At 43.0% G+C, this 22,319-nt stretch overlaps 2 protein-coding genes across 2 annotated transcripts in view; one reads left to right on the plus strand and one right to left on the minus strand.

Moving 5' to 3' along the window:
- Window positions 1-4: 4 nt before the first annotated feature.
- CRLF3 (cytokine receptor like factor 3) lies at window positions 5-15,352 on the plus strand (the record flags this gene model as incomplete). The annotated part of the gene is made up of 8 exons (XM_025196238.1): window positions 5-169; window positions 3,211-3,418; window positions 5,385-5,472; window positions 6,001-6,178; window positions 6,974-7,196; window positions 8,190-8,322; window positions 11,672-11,784; window positions 13,125-15,352. Coding segments are annotated over 8 exons (1,359 nt in total), but the record flags the coding sequence as incomplete, so codon positions are not given.
- A 258-nt stretch (window positions 15,353-15,610) lies between these two features.
- Window positions 15,611-22,319, minus strand: part of SUZ12 (SUZ12, polycomb repressive complex 2 subunit) — a 48,640-nt gene continuing 41,931 nt past the window's right edge. The window contains exon 17 of the mRNA XM_006017403.3: window positions 15,611-21,260. The gene's annotated coding sequence lies outside the window, so the exon portion shown is untranslated. The remainder of the gene's footprint in view (window positions 21,261-22,319) is intronic.

Consider the following 22,319-nt stretch of genomic DNA (forward strand, 5'->3'; position numbering starts at 1 on the left):
GCCTCCCTGCGCCTCCCCACACAGAGGCAGGAGTCTGGAAAGGCCTGGGCACCGAGCGCAGGATGGGGGCTCAGTTGTTCGAGGCGCCCAGGAAGCCTGGGTCCAAAAAGTGGATGGCCGTAGTGACGTCAAGTCCTGCCCGGTGCGGGATGTCGCACGTTCCTCTGCCGTAAGCGCGCGGTGGAGACGGATCGGGCTTTCCTCGAGTGCAGCCACTAACCGCCGGCCCCCTCGCGCCTCCGGTCCGTGTCACGTGGCTGGGGTTGCAGGCCGAGATCGGTAACCCGCTTTTCTCGTGGTGCAGACGTGGGTTAAACCGCATCTCATACTTCCCTCAGGTCCAGATTGACACACTTTCCCTGTTTGCTAGTCAGGGAGCAGCGTGTGGCTCGGGATGTGCACCGTGGGACGCGCCTCCGTCGATGCTGGCGACACGCGCGGCGGGCGCAGCACTGGCAAGGCTCTGCTGCGACACCGCACCGGAGCAGAGCGCTCTCGCTTGATCGCAGGTCACCTGCGAGTACTCTGCAGGGAAGACGCAGCCTGAACGGCCGTTAGTTTTTGTAGATCTCGGTCGCGGCTTGGGTTCGTTTTGGGGCGTGATCTTTCAGCGATGTTGTTGGCTTTCTGTTTGTTTCCTAATAGCTGATACGCGGGTTTGCAACAGATTTCTATGGTACCTTTGTATCCTGATATTACAATTGAACAGGCAATTGGTGTACGGGAATCCTAACGGTTGTCAAGGTGGTTGATGTTGCAGACTGCTAAAGATAACGAGCAACTTGCAGCTGACTCTAGCCCAAACAATAATGCTGCTTGGTGCTGTGAAACATATTGAGACGGAGGAAAACCAACTTGTTTTAGTGAGGGGGGGTAACTGCTTAAGTTATGTTCACCTTTCCTTAGTCAGTGCTGTTTCCTCCCATGAGATACTGGATTTTGCATTTGTTAGTGCTGAGCCTCTTCCCGTTCTGCAGCTCTGGCTGATCGTGCTGCACTCGCAAACATCTGTTTCTCAGATTCCTCTTTGCAGCTTCAGATTTAGTCTGCCATTTTGATCATAGAGAAAGCTCTGAATCGGTGACTTAGGGGTGAGAGTGCCTGGAAACCCCAGGGGTTCTGGACTGAGCTGGGGCCAGCAGCAAAATGATTGCTTGGGACTGCTGGACCATAGGGGGCTGCTTAACGTGGCTCCATCTTAGGAGCACAGTACTGTGCTTTGCAAATCTTTGGAAGCCTGTGCATGAGTTTATACACCAGTGTTTTCCTCACTCTCTTCTGAATGAAGTTAGTCTAACATCAATCAAAGTTTGTCTAAGTTTCTCTAACCTAAGTCTTCTGATGCTCACTGAGTTGGTAGGTGAATCAAAAAAAGGTGTGGGATTGGTAGGGGGTGGGGGGGAAAGGAAAGCTATTCTCTTCTTCCTTCACCTCCCCCTGTACATGGCCAGACACTTCCTTTTTTCTGAAATAACATGTGGAGAGAAACCAAGCTGTGTGGCAGCTGCAGAGGCTTATGAATATTACTTGAAGGGGAAATTTATTTTACTTAACCAAAGAGCTTCCTGTGCTGCTTGTCTGCTTCTAAAGATCTAGAAATGACATGTAGGGCTTGGTGTTTGTTACAGCATTTCCGTAACTTGTGAAAGCCCATGCAGCGGGAGTGTTTGTTTTTTTACTTTAACTTGTGATTGATTGTTTTGGGTTTTGTTTTGTAAATTCAAATATATTTTCTTCTCCTAAAATCAGATGCATCGATTTAGTAAACTTCCTTGTAATAACACTTCTGTAATAAAATTCTTTCCAAGCCTACAGCTTTGCAATAGATGTAGCGACAGACTTGCTGTTCATCTGGTTTGTAAGAAAAGAGCAAGGGGATGGGCAGTGGAAATCGAAGGTGATCCGTTCAAACATGGGTTTGAAGAAGAACTTTTGTCAGACAGTGTTTGTTTAGCTTATGGAATTCCTTACCTTTTTGAGGTGAAGTGCTTACCTGGATTAAAATAATAATCAGTCATCTAATGTGGATAACAGGAGTATTCAGAGTTGTTACAGTTGCTACGGAAGAGCATGGGAAGGGATATAAACTCTCTCATTCCTGGGTTTAAGCCAACCTCTGAGTATTGGAAGGGATGAGGGAATATTCTGTAGGGGAATGTTATTCCCAAAACAGCTGAATGCAGTGTTTACACTTTAAAGCATTTGGTTTGGGCTGTGACAAGACAGTGGAGTAGATAAACCACCAGGCTGACCTAATGCAAAGTTTGCATTTACTCTCAATAGTCTTCTTGTAGAAGATAAGGGAAGCAGGGATTTAAAGAGGTCAAAGGTCCATTGTTTTGACCCAAGGCAGGTCAGTTCTAGCTACGTCATCCTGATGGATATTTGTCCAGCCTGTTTTTGAAAAGCTGAAGTGATGTGGGGCTCAACTACTTCTCTAGGGAGTCTATTCTAGTGCTTTCTCTCCTTATAATTAGAAAGCTTTTCCAAGAAGGTCTAACTGAGACCGACTTTATTTGCAGTTTAAGCGCATTGCTGTTTTGCCTGTCCATGTTGGTCCTGGAGAACAGTTTGTTACTTCTGTCTCTGCAGTAACCTTGGTATAGCTGAATACTGTTATGGTGTTCCCCCACTCAAGTTTTCCCTTTCTATACAGACTCAGCTCTTTCATTTTTTCCTCCTAGGTCAGGCTTCCTGGACCTCTGATCACTTTTTAATACTTGCCTCTGGACTCTGTCCTTTTGGCTTATGTCTTTCCTGAAATATGGAGCTCAAAACTGGATGCAGCACCCAATAGTAGGAGGGCCTCTGCTAGAGGAGAGTAGAAGGATTGCTTCACATGTCTTGCATGCGACACTGCTGTTTAAACACACCGTATGGTGTTGGCTTTTTTTGCAACAGTATGACATTGACTCACATTCAGTTTGCTAAAACTCCCAGAACCTCATCTGCAGAACTGCTTGGCTACCCAGGCGTTCCCCATTTTACATGTGTGCAGTTCATTGTTTCTAAGGGAGGACAAGTGCAAAATACTGCAATTATTGAATTGTCTGACTGACTGCAACCCTGTTGATTTGTTGTGATCCTTTGTAAAAGTTGTCCTCACGCATCTCTTTCCTGCAAGCAAATGCTGATGAAATAATTTGTTAAGATAAAAGCCCAGCTTGGTTTTCAGCGTCACCCTGAACCCTTTTTCTTTGTATCAATCAGATCAAAGAGAGTGCAGCTTTGACGAGGGATGTACTTGAGCAGCATTTTAGTGATTTAAAAGGGACCCTGAGGAAGCTGTTGGATGAGCGATTGATGGCACTGCTGCAGGAAGTAGATACCATAGAACAAGAGAGTATCAAACCATTGGATGAATGCCAGAAGCTAATAGAACATGGAGTCAGTACAGCTGATGACCTGCTCCAGGAAGGTAAGGGGCATTTCAAATAATGTCTTGTATTTACCTTTCTATGTGTCTTCTCTGAAGGACTAGAGCAGTGGCTCCCAGCCTTTTTATAGACCATTGTAAGGCCAGTATTTCTCAGGAGTGGCCATATATCTTTATCATCAAACATTTAGTGGAAATGTTGCCCAGGTTTGTAGGGCCCAGAGTGATCTTCAAACTTCAGAACTCCTGTGGTGCATCGATCCCATGTTCGTTCTCTGCCTGGGATAAGTTTTGCCGCTTGGCAAAACTTCTCTATGAGAAAATGACTTTAGATTTGAATTTGTCATCTTGGAAAATGAGTTTCTGTCCAAATAGTGAGGGAGCAGTTGTCCTGGACTGGAAGGGAGTTATTTTTAGCCGTGTCATAAACCCACACCCCACAGACGCTTAAAGATTGCTCTGCTTTTTGGTGACCTCTGCCGGCCTTGGATTCCACTTTATCTCAGACCTTTCTCCCACAGCTTGGAGGACAGGACAGAAAACAATAGAAGTATGGAAAGTTTGCCCATTATGGTAAACACGTCCTGGCAGTACCAAATACCTCGGCAGAAAGGAATGTCTGCCGTGCTTGTTTCCCAGCACAGGAGAGCCTTCTCTATAGCGGTTTTAGCTATGACTCTGCTGGCTGTTTCCTTCCATTGTTCTCCCATCTCAGCTTTGTTTTCTTCACTGTTTTCTCTTTTGTGAACTAAAATGCATTGTGCAGCTTGCTACTGGCAGGAAACGTAGTAGCGGGCACTTGGGTGTAAAGTTAATGCTTAAGGAATGCACCGGTCAGACCGCCCCGAAGAATGAAATCCTCTTTCCACAGGAGAGGTGGCAGTTTCCAAGTATTAACTTGCCACTTTCCTTTAAAATTCTGTGTTCCCCTATGCAACGGGCACTAACGCATCTCTGCTGCGCATAGAGACTTAATGAGGTAATGGAAGTAATGAGTTTTTACCTGGTAACAACCTGTGTCAGATCTTATAGGTCCCTGGTTGCCAGTCTGCTCACTACTCTGCTGCCTCCTGGCTTTCTCTGTGGACTGTAGCAATACAAGCTCCTTTGTGCTGTGCCGTAACTGTGAGCTGGAGGGGCTGTTGTTGCGAGTCAGAAGGGAGTTCAAGTCGTGCTCCTTGCATCTCGCTGCCATTTTCATTTGGTAGTACCTGTCCATTTGGAACTGGGCTTTGATTGCTTTACTCTCACCGGTTATACTGCAGCCATTAGGTGGTCAATTTGAAAAGACTCTGAGCTGGAGCAGAAGTTCTTGTATCTTCTTGTGACTTGAGAAGTAATTTCAAGTTAAATGTAAGGAATTAAAGCTGGGGTATTGGAAAAGCATACTTTTTTCTCCCCATGGTGCAGTTTACACAATATCGGAGTGATACGTTAGCAAAAAAACCAACCCCCCCCCAATAAAATAAAATAATTTCTCCAAATGAGCCCATGGGTTAAATTAAGGAGTCTTGTTCCTTGCATGGCTAGGCCACAGCTGTTCTGTCAGGTATTTTAGATTCTGACAAACTCACTGCTGCTTAGGGTGGTGTTTCCTTTCTTTTAGAGTAGGTGGAGGAGGGCATTAGAGTCGGGTGCAAGGAATCAACACTCAGAACTCTGCTGCTGCTTGGGGTACTTTAACCATCTCATGGATGTGTCTACAGAAGGCTCTGGGTATGGATATGTACGTTTGGAGCCATTTTGAAAGGGCAGCAGGTGTTATGTTATGCACCTACAAAGGGATCTTATGTATTTACTCAAAGAATTTAACACCCATGGCTTGCAGGAGTGTTGCACACACTGCACTTCCTTCAGAAATGTAGTCTTTACTGACAAGTGTCAGTCTTGAGCATTTTGCTCACTAGGCGTGTGTGTGTGTGTGTGTGTGTGTATGTATGTGTGTGTATATCTATATATCTATATATATATATCTATATCTATCTATCTTTTTATCATTTGCTTCTAGGAGAGAGTGCTGTCCAGGGGGGTGTAGGAGACCAGAATGAGACACTATGTAGCTTCACAAAAAAGGCCTTGCACATTCAACTGGATAGGTAAGACATGGATGTGGCATGGGTATTACACTTGTAATGATTGACTTACCTCCACAGCTGAAATTTTTCCTTTTAGAGTAATTGAGTTGAAGGCTTTTGTTTCAAAGGTTTACTTTGGGCTTTGCTGTTCTAAAACTTTGACTGGGATAAGCTGTAGCTGTTAGAATATAGTGTTCACCCTGTCGGGGGGGGGTCCTTGAAATGTGGACCATCTCTACATAATGAAGTCATTCCCGTTGGAATGGCTTATATGCCAGAAGAGACTGCAGAGAAATGGCCAACCACATTAAGTCTGAAACAATCTCTACTTTCCAAGACTTCTAAATCCAAAAAGAGGGATTCTTTTGACATTCTAATTCCTTAAAATCGGCCCCTTGAAATATGGAAGTATTTCTTTTTAAAAGTATGCACTATCGTCTTCTGCAAATTCTGTCCCCTTAACTGAGTTGGGGCTCAACCCCACATGATGAAATATGGAACCAGCTTGTATTCTATAATTGTATATTATAGCAAATTTTCTCTCCTCAGCTTGCCAGAAGTACCTTCATTGGTTGATGTGCCTTGTCTATCTGCCCAGCTGGATGACTGTCTTCTTACCGTACTGAAAAATCAAATATTCAGTCATGGGACAGTAGCATCGCGACCACCTGTCCAAATTGAGGAACTTATTGAGAAGCCTGGGGGTATCTTGGTCCGATGGTGTAAGGTGGGTGAACTACCATGAATGGGCATCACTCAGACTTGCTTCTAGAGTCCCCAAAATTTCCAAAAATGTCACTTTTGCTCCCAGTTTCCCCCTTCTTCCAGTGCAGTGCTCTATATCTAGCTTGCTGTTAAACTGTATTGGAAGCAACTGTATGTTAACTGTTTCATTCAGCTGCAGGATACCATGGTGCAGTGTGGTGAATCCTGCGGGATGCATTTTCGTGGTGCAAAGACTCCACATGAGAATTCTGCCATTTATCTGCTCACGAGAATTTGTTTGCTCGTTTGCCCTGTTCAAGAGTGCCTGTCACCCCCAGCACCAGCCCTTTACTAGATCTCTTACTGCCGCAGCTCTGCCCAATGCCTGCTCTGTGAGAGCCAGCAGGGGCTGCTGAATTACTACCCTCACTTTTAAGTCGGAGATATGCTTCTGGTCTGAATTGTCTGTCTTTGAAATTTTGTCTGTTGGTTCTTATTCTTTGCTAGGTTGAGAAACTTTCTAGAATTCTGTCCACCTGTGTAGCTACAATAGGCTTCCCTTTCTTAAAAGACTTGGTGAACTCCTTTGGATCTCTTGCTGTAAGGCATACATCCCATTCCTTTTAACAAAGGCTCTTCTGAGCACTGTCCAGTTCATCTGGCATTGGATGTAGCAGAACTGGACCTGCTATTCCAATAATGGGAGTAGTGCTATACCATATGCTGCCAATTTGCAGTGCTGTCTTGGTACATTCTCTTTCAAAGTATAATAGAAAGAATTTGAGAGGAAAATATAATCTAATAACTGTCTGTTTAGGTGGACGATGACTTCATACCTCAAGACTACAGGCTTCAGTGTCGCAGGAGTACTGCCAGTCACTTTGAAGATGTGTATGTTGGCTCAGAGACAGAGTTCATAGTGCTCCAGATTGACCCCAACATTGATTACCAGTTCCGAGCGTGCGCTCGAGGTGATGGGAGGCAGGAATGGAGTCCATGGAGCATCCCTCAGACTGGCCGTACAACGCTAGTTCCTCATGGTAAGCATTTGTATTAATCTTTGAAGTCTTTGTTGTCTGTGCAGAGCCCTAGACGTGCTGTTGTGTGGTGCTGACTGTAGATCATGTGGTTTCCTGATTTGTATCTGAACATAAGGTAATTACACTTCAAGTTATATCAGAACACTATGATACCTCCTATGGCAGGGTTCTTAGAGTTTATCCTATGATTAAGTTTGCACCTCTACAACACTGCTGTTTTGTACAAGTGGTAGCTTTTAGACTTGTGCTTGGGCTGGAGCTTGGCCTTGAAAAGCATAGGTGTGCAACTTTGTTCAGTGCTCTATGAGAAATTTTAAAGCCGCTTGCTCATTGGCTGTGGGTTATTTACTACTTCTAGTACAAAGAGAGGGCAAAGAGAAATAGTGGCTCTGGGACAAATGTATCTTCAAGTATTCCTGGTTATTTGATTAGCAGATGGGAGGTGGAGAGGGAAGGGTTCCTTGAGGTGAGAAGGTTTAAATGACAGTGAACTCCTTTACTGCATTATTTTGGTATAGCAACATAGCAGTGTTGCCATCACAGAAAAGTTGTTGGCTAAGCTTGTCCAGCTGTTTGAATGTCAAAACTGAAATATGAGAGAGATCTTCCTCATCTTCAAGAAGTTATGCCCCTAAGAAGAACATCAGTGTCTGTAAGACTAGATGTTAGGTTGTCTGGAAATGACAACTCTGTCATCCTTGGCCTCAATTTTATAAGGGCACTGGAGTCCTCAGGGCTTTTCTTTGGATACTCTGGTTCTTATTTTATAGTGACCACACCAACATGTCAGCTGCATGTTAATTTTTAGGCAGTCATTCAAAACATTGCAGAAAAGTTTCTCTACTCCTAGTCCAGGGGAGCTCAAGCTCCAGAGCTTTGTTAACGTTAGACTGGAAGCTTCACAAAAGTAAAAGGAAAGGTGACTGCTGCTTAGCTCTTGTTGGGAGAGAGAATTTAATTTGGGCCAGCATTTATCGTCTCCTGTTCTTGTAGAATGGACACCTGGTTTGGAGGGCTACAGCCTCAGCAGTCGAAGGAACATAGCACTTCGAAATGATTCGCAGTCCTCTGGTGTGCTCTACTCCAAAGCTCCAACGTACTTCTGCGGGCAGACTTTAACGTTCAGGCAAGTTCAAGCTCTGTTACCACGGCACGGTGCACTTATGCAAACTGAATTTCCTGCTTTGCCCTCTCTCTGTGCTGGAGTTGTTCATGCGTGCTCCTCCCCTTGTGTGGAGCCTGATCCTTCCTCTCTCCACTTCCACTTCCTTGTTTCTCAGAGCAGTTTTCAACATTGTCTTGGAGACTTCACCCCCATCTAAACAGAAACTGAAGCAAAGTGCAAAATTTAGCCTAGAACTATCACAACTGTGGTGCATGTGGGGCTTGTCACAACTGCTAGTGACTGATTACAGCCTACTGAAGTCAGTGGGAGTCTTTGACTGAGAGTCTTTCATTGATTCCAGCTGGCTTTGGATCAGGTCCCTCACCAGCAGACGTTTCCCACCCACTTTTCTCAGGGTTTTTAGAGACTTGTTTTCATGTGATACTGTGAAAACTTAAGTAGGAGGAACCTCCACTAATCTCTGATCAGACAGCCCCTATAACCAACAGCTAAAGCTCAGCTGAGAAGCTTTCAGAGGAGAAGCTTTCTTGGGGAAACTTCCTTTCAGGGTTAAGTTTTTAATTTGGCACAACGAGATGAGACTAGAAATGATGGTTGTAATTGAGACTCAAACAAGGCTTTTTCCTGACTTTCTCTAATTACCCAGATTGTCAATCCTGTCCTTTCTAGTCCCACAGAAAGCTCCATGGGCAACTTACAGGATGTGATGGTGGCATTTGTCTATGGAGTTTGCTGCATGATGTTTCACTTCCTCTTTCCTGACAGGTGCTTTCTCTGATTGTTAGATGGCCATAGGATAAGAGCCTGTTTGCCTGCCATTGTCTGACATGAATGTAGAGAGGCACATGGCTTCTACCTCAAAGCAAATACTGGATTTACTATCCCTTGGCTCAGAACTCTCTGGGCAACTAAATGCAGAGCTTTGGGTTTTTCTAGGTTCTGTTCCAGATTATATCTTTCTTACACATTGGCATTAATAATAGATAAAATTCCTTTGCCCTGCAGTTTGGTTTCAAGGGTTTCTTGCCATGGGGAGATTGTTTCAGTGCAGCAGAGTGTTAACTGGTATGTGGCTGCAAAAGGTGCAGTGGGAGACGTTGGAGAACCGCAACTTCAACCATAGGTTGTTTATGCCACTCTCCTCAATCTCCCTGGGAGCTTCCCATTTCAAAGCACGTGTAGGATTCTGTTGGTTGATGAGTGTAATACTTGGTGTTTGGCTTCCTCCATCTGTTTCGACAGTGTGTTCACCAAGAGGTAAGCAGGCTCCTGGAGGGATCGGACATGGGTCCCATTATGGGTATTTGTGAGGCAGTTCTGTAATTTTTGTCACACGATCAGGATGTGGAAAGACCTCTCAGATAGAGACAGCAGTCTGCACCCCCTCCCAGAGCAACGCTTTTCTTTTACCTCGGATGAGTTTGTGGCCTGGGGGATGATGTCACTGTCCTGGGCCAAAGCTGGTCCCAGCTTTCCGCTGTGTATTTCTAAGGTTCACTGCATCTGACTGGGGCTAGACAGCTGGGTAGTTTTGCTATTGGAAACAGCACGTATGAAGCAAAGGAGCCAGTGCCCTTCAATAAGCCTATGGACTTATCACAATTTAAGCTCTATTTGTGGAAGAGGTGGGAGATCATGGTGCTTTCTCTTGGGATGCCCGCCTGGCGTCTCCACTTCTTGCCGTAGTGCCCAGGCCCTTCATGCTGCTTTTGTTCTAGCATGTTATGTTTTAAGTGTTGAGCTGCTGATTCTCTGAATGCTGCTTTGTCCCTCTATTGCTAGTCTGAGCAGTCCCTAACTTGCTCATTCACATGTATTCCTGTGTGTGAGAGCTCAGCCCAAAGTGGTGGTCACTTGCTTCAGGTGGGCTTGAAACGTGCACTTGCTTCAGATGGGCAGGAAAGTTTGTGCCCATATATTGAGGAAAGATGCTGACTTCTGAGCCAACGATACAAGAGCTCTGTGTGTAGAGAGCTGGCATTTCTTAGTTGAATACAAAGGAGTTAACTCTAGCTGGTAATTTGTAAGTTTAAATCTTTACCACGCTTTCTGAATATAGTCCCTAGAGCTGACTTAAAATCCAAAAATATGCCAGAGGGGAATTGCAAATCCCCTCAAAGGTTGTTTTGTACAAAAACATTCTCGCTGTGGATCAGTTCCAACTGCAAAACTTTTAGGACTTTGTTTTTTTTTTATTATAACGTAAGCCGCCTGCTATCTCAGTGATAGTTCCCAGAAGACAGAAAAGGCTGACAGAGCATGAGAAGAAAACGTGGTTCCAATTTTCATTTGCCCTGCAGGTCTTGAAGGAATTAACTCATAATTTGCTAAGTTACTCTCTCAAACACAGTGCATAAAGGCTGCATTGATTTAATTTCCAGTTCTTGAAGCTTCAACTTGTGTCTCTTTTTGTACAGTTTGACACACACTCAGCATCTGCTCCATTTTTCATAGTCTTTAACAAAAAACGAAATGTAGCATTTCACACTTTTGAGAGCATCTAAGTTAATTAAGCTCCTGAGGCCCATTTTCAAAAGTGACTTGGGCTCTACGGAGACCGTCTCCTCCAAAATCAATTGAGTTTGGGCTCCTATGTCACTTAGGTACTTTTGAAAATTTCACTTGGCATCTTTAAGAAAGGTCAGTGACACAAAATCATGACTCATGGGGCAGAAGAAAACAGACCTGGTTATAGAAATGTCCGTAAGCATGTAGGTTGTGTGGCCTTTGCCCTGGATCAAGTCTGTTTCCATTCAAACACGAGTGGTCAGTCCTGAAAGCAGACATTTGTTCATCAGATATAAATTGGTCTTGTCCTCTTCTCTAATCAAACTGCCTCACCTGCTCTGTTAGTAACCTCGAGCAGGCTTGCGTCCTGAATCCCTGTTGCTGACACAGGGTCTTTCGCACCTGATAGAAGGATAGCATCTTGCCCTAAGCATTGCAAGTAATCTGTTGCAGTAAATGCAAACTTGAGATGCTGCCTGGATTGGCATGAATGTTAAGGGATGGCATAGCACAGCTAAGGTCCAAAACTATTGAAACCCCCACTGTTCTACTTTAAAGGAAGGCCTCTTTAGAGGAGGAGAAGAGTGAAATTTGGAGGATTTTTAAGCAGATCTAGAGCTGGACTGCTTTCTCCCAGGTGAGCCCTGGGGAAACGGGTCTTATAGAAGGACCTTAATTACATAGTGGAAACGATCTCTGACAAGTTGGATGAAATAGTTGGAAAACCTGTAGCAAGCATTTGAAGCTTCCCCAGGGTTGAGTAGAAGAGATGTGGTGAAGATTTCATTGTTTAGTTTTCTTTGAAACCAAAGCTCTGAACACTTTTTTTTTTTTTTCATAGAATTGAAACTGTCGGTCAGTCAGACAAGCGAGACAGTCTGGGAGTTTGTGTGGAGCAGCAGAACGGCTACGACTCTTTGCAGCGAGACAAAGCAGTGTGTATTAGCACCAACGGTGAGTTTGTTTCGTACTACTGAAGGATCTCATCCCCTTCTTTGTTTGTTAAGTTCTTGCCTGTGCCCCTTGTGTGTGTGCAAGCTATGTGCACATCTTATTTCCCCCAGGCTGCTACATCTGTTACCACTGAATTTTTAGCAATTTTCAGCAGCCTAAGCAGGGTCAAACTGTAGCTATGATGACCTGCATTTTTGGAAGCAGACCGTGGTACTGGTTGACTGGTTCATCTCTGTGCAAGGTCTGGCAACGCATGCACATTTCATTCTGCTTTTGTACTTTACAAAGCCACCCACTGGTCCCATGTTAGATATTTGGGGAAATGATAGCAGCTTCATGGAGGCTTTCCCTTTTCTGACTGGTGTGAGAGAGGAAAAGGGTGGGGATCCAGCACAACTTGAGGCTCCATTTTATTCCTGGAATACCCAAAAGCTTGCAAGGCACTATCCATGCATTTAAAAACATGGTCCCTGCCCTGGGAGCTTGCAGTGGCTGAATGTGCAGGATTGGCAAACATCACTTTCTTGATGTTTCAGACTCAGCCCATGAAAAGCATCTCTCTTTTTCCTCAGCCGCAGCACAAGATGATATTCTGAGATTATTTGTATGACCCCGTGCTTTCTTCACCTTTGTTTCTTGACCCTATGGCTTGCTTGTGATAGCCTTGATTTGTTAATGTTAACTCAGGCTGTTGGTAGGACATTTAATCCTTGTGTAATTTGCACTGTTAGTATTTTAGAAAAATAGGGCTGGAAGGACCTCAGGAGATTATCTAAAACTGTCCCCTGCTCAAGGCAGGATTAGTCCTGAACTAATGTTAATCTAACCTGCACTTGGAAGTTCCAAAAATGGAGATTATGCAATTTGACAAATCTTGAACCTGAAATTACCTGTATAGTTAACTCATTCCTCAAGCTGATTTTTAACACTGGTTTCTCATTTTATATTTGAAAAGTCAGTGGTTAATAGCTGTCTTGGGGAACTGCTGTTCTTTCCACATTGATATGACTGAAGAATGTAATAGTTTAGTGTCATGATACTGTAGTGAGAGACTAGTTCAGTTAATGCACTTGCTGTGGAAAGCAGTGTAGTCAGAGATTAATGCTTTTGTTGATGTTACCTTTGGAAAGAGCTACCAGATTTGAACCAGGTGCAGCTGTTGCAACAAAGTAATTGTTCCTGTTTCCTGGGTGTAGTTGAGTGATGACCAGATTGAACAGGATGATGCATGTTTGGGGGAAGCTTTCGTGATGCAGCCAATCGCCGTCATAAGACTCCTTTTACGTTGCCTAGTACTTCATATTCTGTATAAATAACTTGTAGTATCTGGACTGTTTCAGGAGCTGTATTTGTAAATGGCAAAGAGATGACAAACCAACTGCCTGCTGTAACTACTGGATCAACTGTGACATTTGACATGGAAATTGTGCAGTTAGGTCCTGCCAAGGATGGAGGAAACTTCAAACTGAGAGTAACCATTAGTTCTAACAACAGGGAAGTGGTTTTTGATTGGGTACTTGATCAGTCATGTGGTTCTCTGTATTTTGGCTGTTCATTCTCCTACCCAGGCTGGAAGGTGCTGGTGTTCTAGCTTCTGAGAAGTACTGAAATATTTTCAGCTGTTGGTCTCTCTGTGGTTTAACAAATCCCACCTTTACATTACTTGAACTCTCCTATGCTGTGTCTTTTACTGGATTTATTTCAAAATGAGTGCTGGAAAAAATGACCCACTTAACCTGGGGTAGAGGAAGGAGGAAGTAAAACGGGCATTTATTTCTTCTGCTGAACTAATTTTGTGATAAATCCTTTAAAGGTTTTGTATTCTTTTTTCTAGACTTCTGTCAGTGTTCCATTGTACTCCAGCTTAATTTTACACAGCAAGTGCATCTCTAACTTGCTTAGTGTGGCTGTTCTGTGAAACAAGCCTGCAAACTCTGGCTTGACATTAGTGGACCAAAGTCTTATTTATACCACTTGCAATAAGAGCAAATTATCTTACAGCAGGGAAATTCAGCTAGGCTTACTTTCACAAAGTGCTGTAACTTGCACCGTTCAAAATCTGAACCAGTAGTCTCTCTACTAATGACAGCACTCTCCTCCAGATGTGGTACTGACCCTTCTCCAGATGAAGGGTGTCTGAGCCTAGATGTCTGTTTCAAGATGTAGTCAATGTGTTAAATGTCTTGGTTCTTTGCAGATGTGCCTTAGTTTCAGGTATTTCTTGAACAGCATCGTGTATAGCCTTTTTGGAATAGGTTTTCCATAATAAATAAGGTGGACCATGCTGACGGCTGCAGTGTAGTACCAGCAGCTCTGCAAAGCTTAAAGCAAAGATGAGCAAATGTTGCTAACTTGGTGTTTTATAGGGATTTACTATGAACTTGTACAGCATTCTTATAAAAGCCAACTGAAGCTACAGTATTAAGTAGGAGCTCACATCTACAATAAGGACTTTGTCTAAACAAGTTCTATTCCTAGTCAAGACTTGACTTAATACAAAGCATTTACTAAATGCTTTGGGAGGGCCCCAACATAAATGATACGTAAGAAGCTTTCCTTACCTCAAAAGCAAGCTTTCTATAAAGTATTTTTTGGCATTTAAAAAAAAAAAGTGGCAATATTTTGAAAAAAAAGCTTTATCTCTAGTCACAGACAATCATGCCTTGCCTTATTTCTTCAGTGTTAATATCCTCATGTTAGCTGTATCTGTCCTGTACATTCTCAAAGTTAAGTCACTCAGTGTTTGTATTTTATATATTTTGCCTTTAAAAAGGTGACCAGTGCTGTAGTAGGGGCAAGGATAATCATGGAGAACTGCTCATCTTGGAACACAGCAGTTTCTACCTTATCTTCCTAAAGAAATGCCTCTTCCTCAGTCTCCGTTTGAATGGAAGAAAAAGGTTCAACAAGCAGTTTTCTTCTGTGTAGATTTTTACTTGTAGCTATGAAAGTGCAGTCTGCCAAAGGTGAAGATAGCACTGAAGCTAATAGCAGAATATAGCTCTGATTTCACACCCTAGACTTTTTTCCAGGAAGTAGTGCTGATCCTTTGCTTGTAGGAGTCAAAATATTAGCTGTAAAGACTTGCTTCTGACAGACCTCAACCTCTGTTTGCTTTCTCAAAATTGTGGGTACTCACAGATTTAAGAGAGGCAAGTATTTTTTCCTGCAGTTATGAAAAGGCTTAAAATATTAATGTTACACTCAGGTGAAGCAGAATAATTATAGGGCTATTGGTATAAGGTTCACAGTACTTCTGTGCTAGGAAGTGCTGTGTGAACTCTTTCAAAAATGTAGCTATGAGAAGAGCCAGCATGTCATTGTGTGTCAGTGAGTTTAGTAGTCATCAGATCATCTCTTCAAATGAAAGGCTTGAGTAGATCCATCACTTGCTTGATTTAGTTTTCTGAAGTGAGGACAGGTAGCCTAGGTTGCAAAATTAAGTGGGTACTGTTCAACTCCTGTTACAATCCTCTCCCTTTAGTTGGAGAATTCTCTCGCTAAAAGGTTCCTATGACTCCAATACTGTAATGTATGAGGCCTTCAAACACTGTTAAACCTGCCATGAAGCTTTCCAAGTGTAGTCTCTGAAGCCATCATGTTCACTTACCTCAACTAATAGAGATGTTTGTCTTTATGTGAAGAATTTTTTAAAATAAAAGTTGATGACTCAGTGCATGTGGTCCAGTGCAGCAATTCCCAATTTTTCTTCTCATTATATACCCCCTACCAGCATACTTATTTTAACCCCTTAAATGCCAATGCCAATTATAATGAAAATTAAATCTACCATTACACAATTTCTCCCACCCCAGTGTCTTGTGTACCCCAAGGGGTATGTGAACCAATTTGGGAACCCCTGGTCTAGTGGAATTGGTTTAATAGATCAGGGCTGTTCAACTTCAAAGCAGCAGGCAGCCGTCTCCCACCCTACACCCCACACGCATTAGTTCCCCCATCCCAGTGCACTACATGTGGGCAAGCAAGTGGTTGCTCCCTCACCCCACCTTAAGCTCCCTGGTCTCTGTGCCACCAGCTCCCCCATCCCATTGCATGCTGCAATGGGACAGCCTTGTCAGACCATTAGCTTCATATTTATTTCTCCTATAGGACAGGACCATTAAATCTTTACAACTATGCAGTTGGCTATACAGCCTCCACATTAGTCTTTCACTATATAGATTTGCTATCCATGAAACAAGTCCTTATTAGCAACAGCTTTACACTAGCATTCTTTCTGGATGGCAGTCAGTGGCCCACCATAGTCAGAGGCCCACCATAGTCAGAATACCTGGTACTGAAGCGTGTACATTAGCACTTAAGACAGTTTGTTCAGAAAAGCCTCAGGAATGGAAGATTGGCATTTCCCCCTACCTTAGTTCATTTTGTTTTTCTGTGCATCCTTTAGCTCTACAAGTTTTCAACTCGCTAATACATTGGTAACTCCTCTATGCCTTCTGTTTCCCTCTCAAAATACCTTTTTGTGCAAGTATAACCACATAGTCACATGCTTCCACTGGCACCCTTAGTTTTCTGGATGTATTTCTGAACTGTTCATTCAAACACCTTTAAGGAATACACACAGCGTGCTTCAGACAGTTCTTTCTGTGCTCATTACCGTCAGTTTTCAACAAAATGGTTGTTTTCCTGTTCTGGCTTGTCAAAAAGCAGGCTTGCTATATTTGCTTGTGTGGAAGTCTAGCCTCCCCACTTCCTGGCATACTGAATGAATATGGGTCCCTGATTTACTGTCCCCCCCCGGCATGCAGACTGTTCCATCCCTCTACCCCTTTTATTTAAAAGTGGCAGTCAATACATATTCTCTAGAAGAATCCAGTGCCAATTATTCCCAGTGAAAGCACAAATAACCTTTCTGACCCACTCCAGTAGCCACTCAACCTCTAAGCCAGTGGTTCTCAACCTTGTTGGACTCAAGTCACCACTAGGAAGATGCCAGCTCTTAAGTTTTCACTCATTTTCTGAGTGCAGAAAAACAGGAAAGTGATGCTTCTGTTGCAAAAAATCAGAAAGACCACAACGGGTCAGGATACTTTTGACACTATGGATTCCTGTTTGAATTTACTTTGTGAACCCTGTGTAGCTAACAGCTCACATTGCATGGCACCCTGGAAAGAATTTCATGGCACACTGATTTGCTCTAAACTACTGAAGTTCCTCCTTAAGATCACAAGACCCATTTCTTCACATGGACTACATGAATAGGATGACCATACATCCCCAATTTCGCAGGCTGTCTGTCCCAGCCATTGGAGGAAAGTGAAACACAAGTCCCGGATTGGCAGGAACCTGCCTGCACATGCCTGGCTCCTGACTGATTCTACTGAGCAAGCAACTCTGCTTGCAGCCCTGGGGAATCGGGGCCAGGGAGCTGGCCGTTGGAGAAAACTGAAGCAAAAAGTACCAGGTGGGCAAAAACCTGCCTACACATGCCTGACTCCTGGCATTGGGACCAGGGAACAGCCACCACCTTCCAGAGCCCAGGGCTCAGACCCCTGCCTTAAGCAGTTCCTCCCCCTCCATGTTTTGGTTGGGATGGGAGCAGTGTAGCTCTGGGCTCTGCACCCCAGCTGACTGCTGACAGCAGTGCAAGGCACTGTATGGCCATGCAGCACGGGCTGGTGGAGGCCAGGGGACACCGCACAGGGGCCATTCCCAGTCCCTGCATATGGGGGATGGAGCTCCACTACAGGCCTCTTCCCTGTCCCACCCCTCCCTTGGAAGCTGTAAGGGGGTGGGGAACGGGATAGACACATATGGACGACACATGCATGTGTTGGCACCTCCATCCCAGATTTTCCTAAAATTATTACAGTTATCCTATATATAAAGCTATTTCTCTACCAGCCATTAAACTTGGGAAAATTCAGTATTGTTAAAAAGGCCATATATTTCATCCTCGTGGGAAGAGGATCACACCATGCAAAGGGAGGAAAACCTGAAGTTTAGGAGCTGCTGCTTTCCTGTGATGTACCCTGTCATGTCAGATTTCCAGTTAGAAAAATTGTGTCCTGCAGTGTCCAGAGGTATCTTTATGGAAAGCACCAACTGGTCAGGACTAAACAAACACTGCCTCCTCTGTGGCCATTTAGTACAGGGCAAGTCTCCAGTCGAGACAAGATGGCAGTTTTCCCTTATGTTGTTAGGACCAAAAAACCCATCTCTTGGTACTAGTGAGACATACACTCCAGACCACTCTGGTAGAAACTCCACACTGCCGCCTTGTCACCAAGATCTACCAGCTCGAGTCCTGTGCCATAATCAGGACATTCACGTACCCCTGACTGTACGGTGGGGTCAAACTACCTACATTCAACAGCGATATTCATATGCAATTTACCAGATTAACAAGAAAAGTGTCATTGCATATTTTATTAAATTCAGTTCTTGCTGCATTCCAAGTTTGCACTGCTTTCCTAGGACTGCAAGATCTAACTTTTGTTAAAAGACTGTTAGCTGAGGTGCAAACAAAACTCAAGAGTGCATAAGGATCTTTCAGATGCTCTTTTCAGTTGCATCTTGAGGTCTTGGCTGCAAGATCAACAGAGTCCTTTTGAAGAGGTGCTGCTTACTACACTTGATACGCAAGTGATGGGGAATTAACCTGCCAATTACCAATCCTGTCTGCTTATACAAGTGCCCTCAGTTGAACAACCTCTTAAGTCAGGGATCAGCAACCCCTGGCACGCATGGCACAAGGCCATTTTCCTCCACAGCTACCCACAGCCTTGGCAAGCTGCAGCTGGGCAGCTGCAAACAGCTGCATGGGGCTCCACAGCCCCCAAACCAGTTCCATGGCTGCAGCAGCTGTGCACGCGCCTCTGGTCACATGGCCAGGAAGGGGTCTGGGGCAAAGCAACCCTGGATCCTCCCCCACTATCTGACCAGAGGCATGTGTGCAGCTGCTGCCATCATGGACCCAGTGGTGGGGCCGTAGCAGGCTGCAAACAGCTGTGCTAGGCTCTGGAGCCCCAGCACTAGTTCCATGGCAGCAGGTGCACCCATGGCTTGCAGCGCATGGCAGGAAATGGGCCGGGGCAGTGCAACCCCAGCCCCTCTCCTGCCATCCATCCAGAGGCATGAGTGTAGCCACCGCCAACAATAAGGATCAGGCCCCTTGTGGCTCCCCCAACGGGGCATGGGTGGAGGTTGGGGTGATTCTGGCACTCTGGCCAAAAATGCTGCCCTAGATTCCCTCAGCCCATTCTACCTTATTAGCAGTAATATCACCATTTCATACACAGACAAATCTGGAGCACTGGCCAAATCTTGGGAGATTTAGTTTGAAGGTGACAATTGCCCCTGAATATGGAACATAGCACAAGTGGCAGTGTTATTCCATACTCAGCATCAACAACACTTCTCAGATCAATGCTGAAATGCACAGGCTTGAAGACAGCTTCCAGACAGGCACCCATAGGTCTTCTATGAATTGCCTTTGGTGGTGGAGCAAAATGACAGGACAATCGCACCTCTTCTCTATATACCCATGTTATTCCTGAACTATCATCATCTTAGAAATGATAGCTCAGTGCAAAACCTTGGTCTTAAAGAAGTAAAGATCCCAAGAGTTCAAATAAGGTTCTTTGCACGAGTTCAAATATGCATACAGCAAAAGGCTTACTTGAAAATACCTAACTCCCCCTCCAAGTTTCTCAGAAGCAGACATATCAAACCTGCTGCTACTTAAGATTATAGGTGTGGAGACCCTAGTTAGTTCTAAGCAACTAAGCTGAGAAGTCAACCCTAACCTTCAGCATCTACACTATTCTGAATGGGAAGAACAGGTTAGTTTTCTTCACTGTCTATTAATTCAATACCATTAGACTGATGAGCATCATGTTCATTATACAAGCCAAAAGGCTGCTGTTGAACTGAGATTATTAATTAAAAAAAATCAGTGGGCTAAAAGGTCAACCGTTTTTCATTCATTATGTAACACTACTGTAAATATAACTTTTCATTCAGGTAAAGTAAAAGCATTCCTGGCCCACAAGTCTCATGGCCGAGAGTACATCAACTATAACGGGTTAATCATTGGCAAAGGAAATACAAGCGCAGCACATGGAAGTCCAAACTAGTGGTTTTGCCAACATGTGATGAGCCAACTGTGATGCACTTCACTTTTGCAGTTGTGCCTCAAAAATCACTGCTACTATTTACACTATGCTTGCAGACACCACCATCTAATTAAACACCCATCCTCAAAACAGAAATTGTAAGCAGAGTTTCTACCTCCCAAAAGAGGATTTAACTCCATGAACTCCAAAGCAGTTCATTTAACTCCATGAACTCCCATCACCAGCTTTATGGGATAAGTGCATTCAGATATCCACGGAGGAACAACAGTATGAAACTCCAAAACAGATTTCAGAATCATGACAGTCTAAAAATGTGGTCCAAACTGAAAACAAAGTTGCAGTATTACTGCTAGGTACTGCTTGTGGCCTTTTTGCATGCACACAAAATGACTGGACAACCATCATGGCAGATTTTATATTACTGAACTTTATGTACAAAATCTGATTTCAAATAAACATTTAATGTAAAAACAAAGGTTCATTTAAACAACTGAATGTGGTTTTTCTCTTTACATCTACTGTACCATTCAAATGCTTTTTAACCAGCTTACATGATTTCTTCAAAATCTCTCATTAAGGGTACATATAGAAAAGGCATCTTTATAAATAGAAAACAAAGGGATTTTTTTCAGCTTTTATTATAAATTGACATGACATACAAAGTTTACTGGACAGAAGTAATTTCATTACTATTTTTTGGGGATCACCAACTTTTTGTGCAAACAATGCTAGCCTTCTTTTAAGCATTAAGAGCATAACTGCTTAAGAAATGACATAAGCAATAATTCTAGAACTACATCTCCCCTAAAATAATCTATTTTTTTTTTTTTTTTTTTTTACATATGTGCACAGCTTTAGCAAATTAAAGCCAGAGAGAAATGCTTGATGTACTATTCAGAGGCATAATTATGAGTTTGCTATAACTCAAATAACTGGCAAATCAAAGAGTTTGTAATGAAAGCTGCAGTTTCCCTCTTTCCTATTTTTACACAAAATCAGTGACTAAGAACTTAATACTGGATGACAAATCACATCCACACCATTAGTTAAATAGTCTCACAGTTAAACACATCTTAAGGACCATCAAAATCAGTATTTACATTTTATAAATTTCTGAAGACACTGTTAGAAAGCTTATATACCCCTTAAACAAAATAGGGAACTGCATTTGATTGTGATGGAATGAAATAAAAAAAATTAAAAATACCTGTATTTACAGCAGCATTGTTCCTTTATAAATAAAGAATATGAAAAATGCAATATCTTAAGGATAATAAAAAATTGAGGTGATGTCACTCAACCACAGTGCTTGCTGGAATAAAACCTTCGGTGCTGATACTGTACCAGTAGTGAAACCACTTTCCATTGGAAAAAAATCTGTAAACGTATGCATAAAATGTGTTAACAGCAGTGCAGAACTGCTCGAACATATTTTAGTCAGCATTTTAGTATCTGTATTGAATACAATACATCACAGAATACTTGCATAAGAAGTGCAACACATTTTCTGGTCCAATTTTACAGTGCATTTTTCCTCAAGAGTGGCATCTCAAAAAGCCCAAGCTAAACCTATGGCCTGCCTCTGCAGTCTGTACTCAGGCAAAACAGCAGGCCTAACGCCATCAGAAATTCATCTGAGTAATGCCTCCATACTGACTGCAGACTCTCAGCCTTAGCATGGCACGCTATAATGAAACCCTAATGAAAAGGGCTAGACACCAAATAACTTGTGTAGCTGTGTAAATGCGTAATCAAACTAGAAAGGAGTTAATGTTCAAGTTTAAAATGGTACACTGGGTGATCAATACATCAGAATTATCCACAAAAATCAAACTGCCGGTAACCACAGGAAGTCAAGATGGGACTTCACTGTGTCTGCAACAGGAAAAGCCAAGGTCTTTCCAAACAGGCATGAGACAAAGAAGTGCTACGTTAAGTCTGCAAACCTTCAAAATTTGTTTAGTGTAAAAAAATTCTCAATGTGTAGCTTGATAGTACATTGATAAATGATTTCAAAAAAACAAGGATCAAGGTTAACCTTTAAGTAATGATGCATATGCTCACAAAAAGCTAACTGGAGAATTTCTTTTAAAAGAAAAAAAAAAATATAAACTATATCCCAGTCCCCTTCCCCAATGTTTCACAAATCCAAGGTAGGAAAACAGCCAGATACAGATGCAAAAAACCTTAATATAAAAACTGGTTTACATATATTTAAATTATGAAAATTCAATAGAGTTCATAAGACACTAATTACTAAAATTACAAAAGATTTCTGTATTGCTCTTCATGCTCCAAGTCTTAGAATATTGTCATTACATCACTAAAACTGATATACATGTAGTACTTGCATAATTAACTGAAGAGAAACCCTGTTGTAACAATATCCTTGTTGAAATCATTTATTTATTTCCACTCAACAGTGCCTGTCTGGAA

Source organism: Alligator sinensis, unplaced genomic scaffold (genome assembly GCF_000455745.1).
Source record: "Alligator sinensis unplaced genomic scaffold, ASM45574v1 scaffold282_2, whole genome shotgun sequence".
Lineage (NCBI taxonomy): Eukaryota > Metazoa > Chordata > Crocodylia > Alligatoridae > Alligator > Alligator sinensis.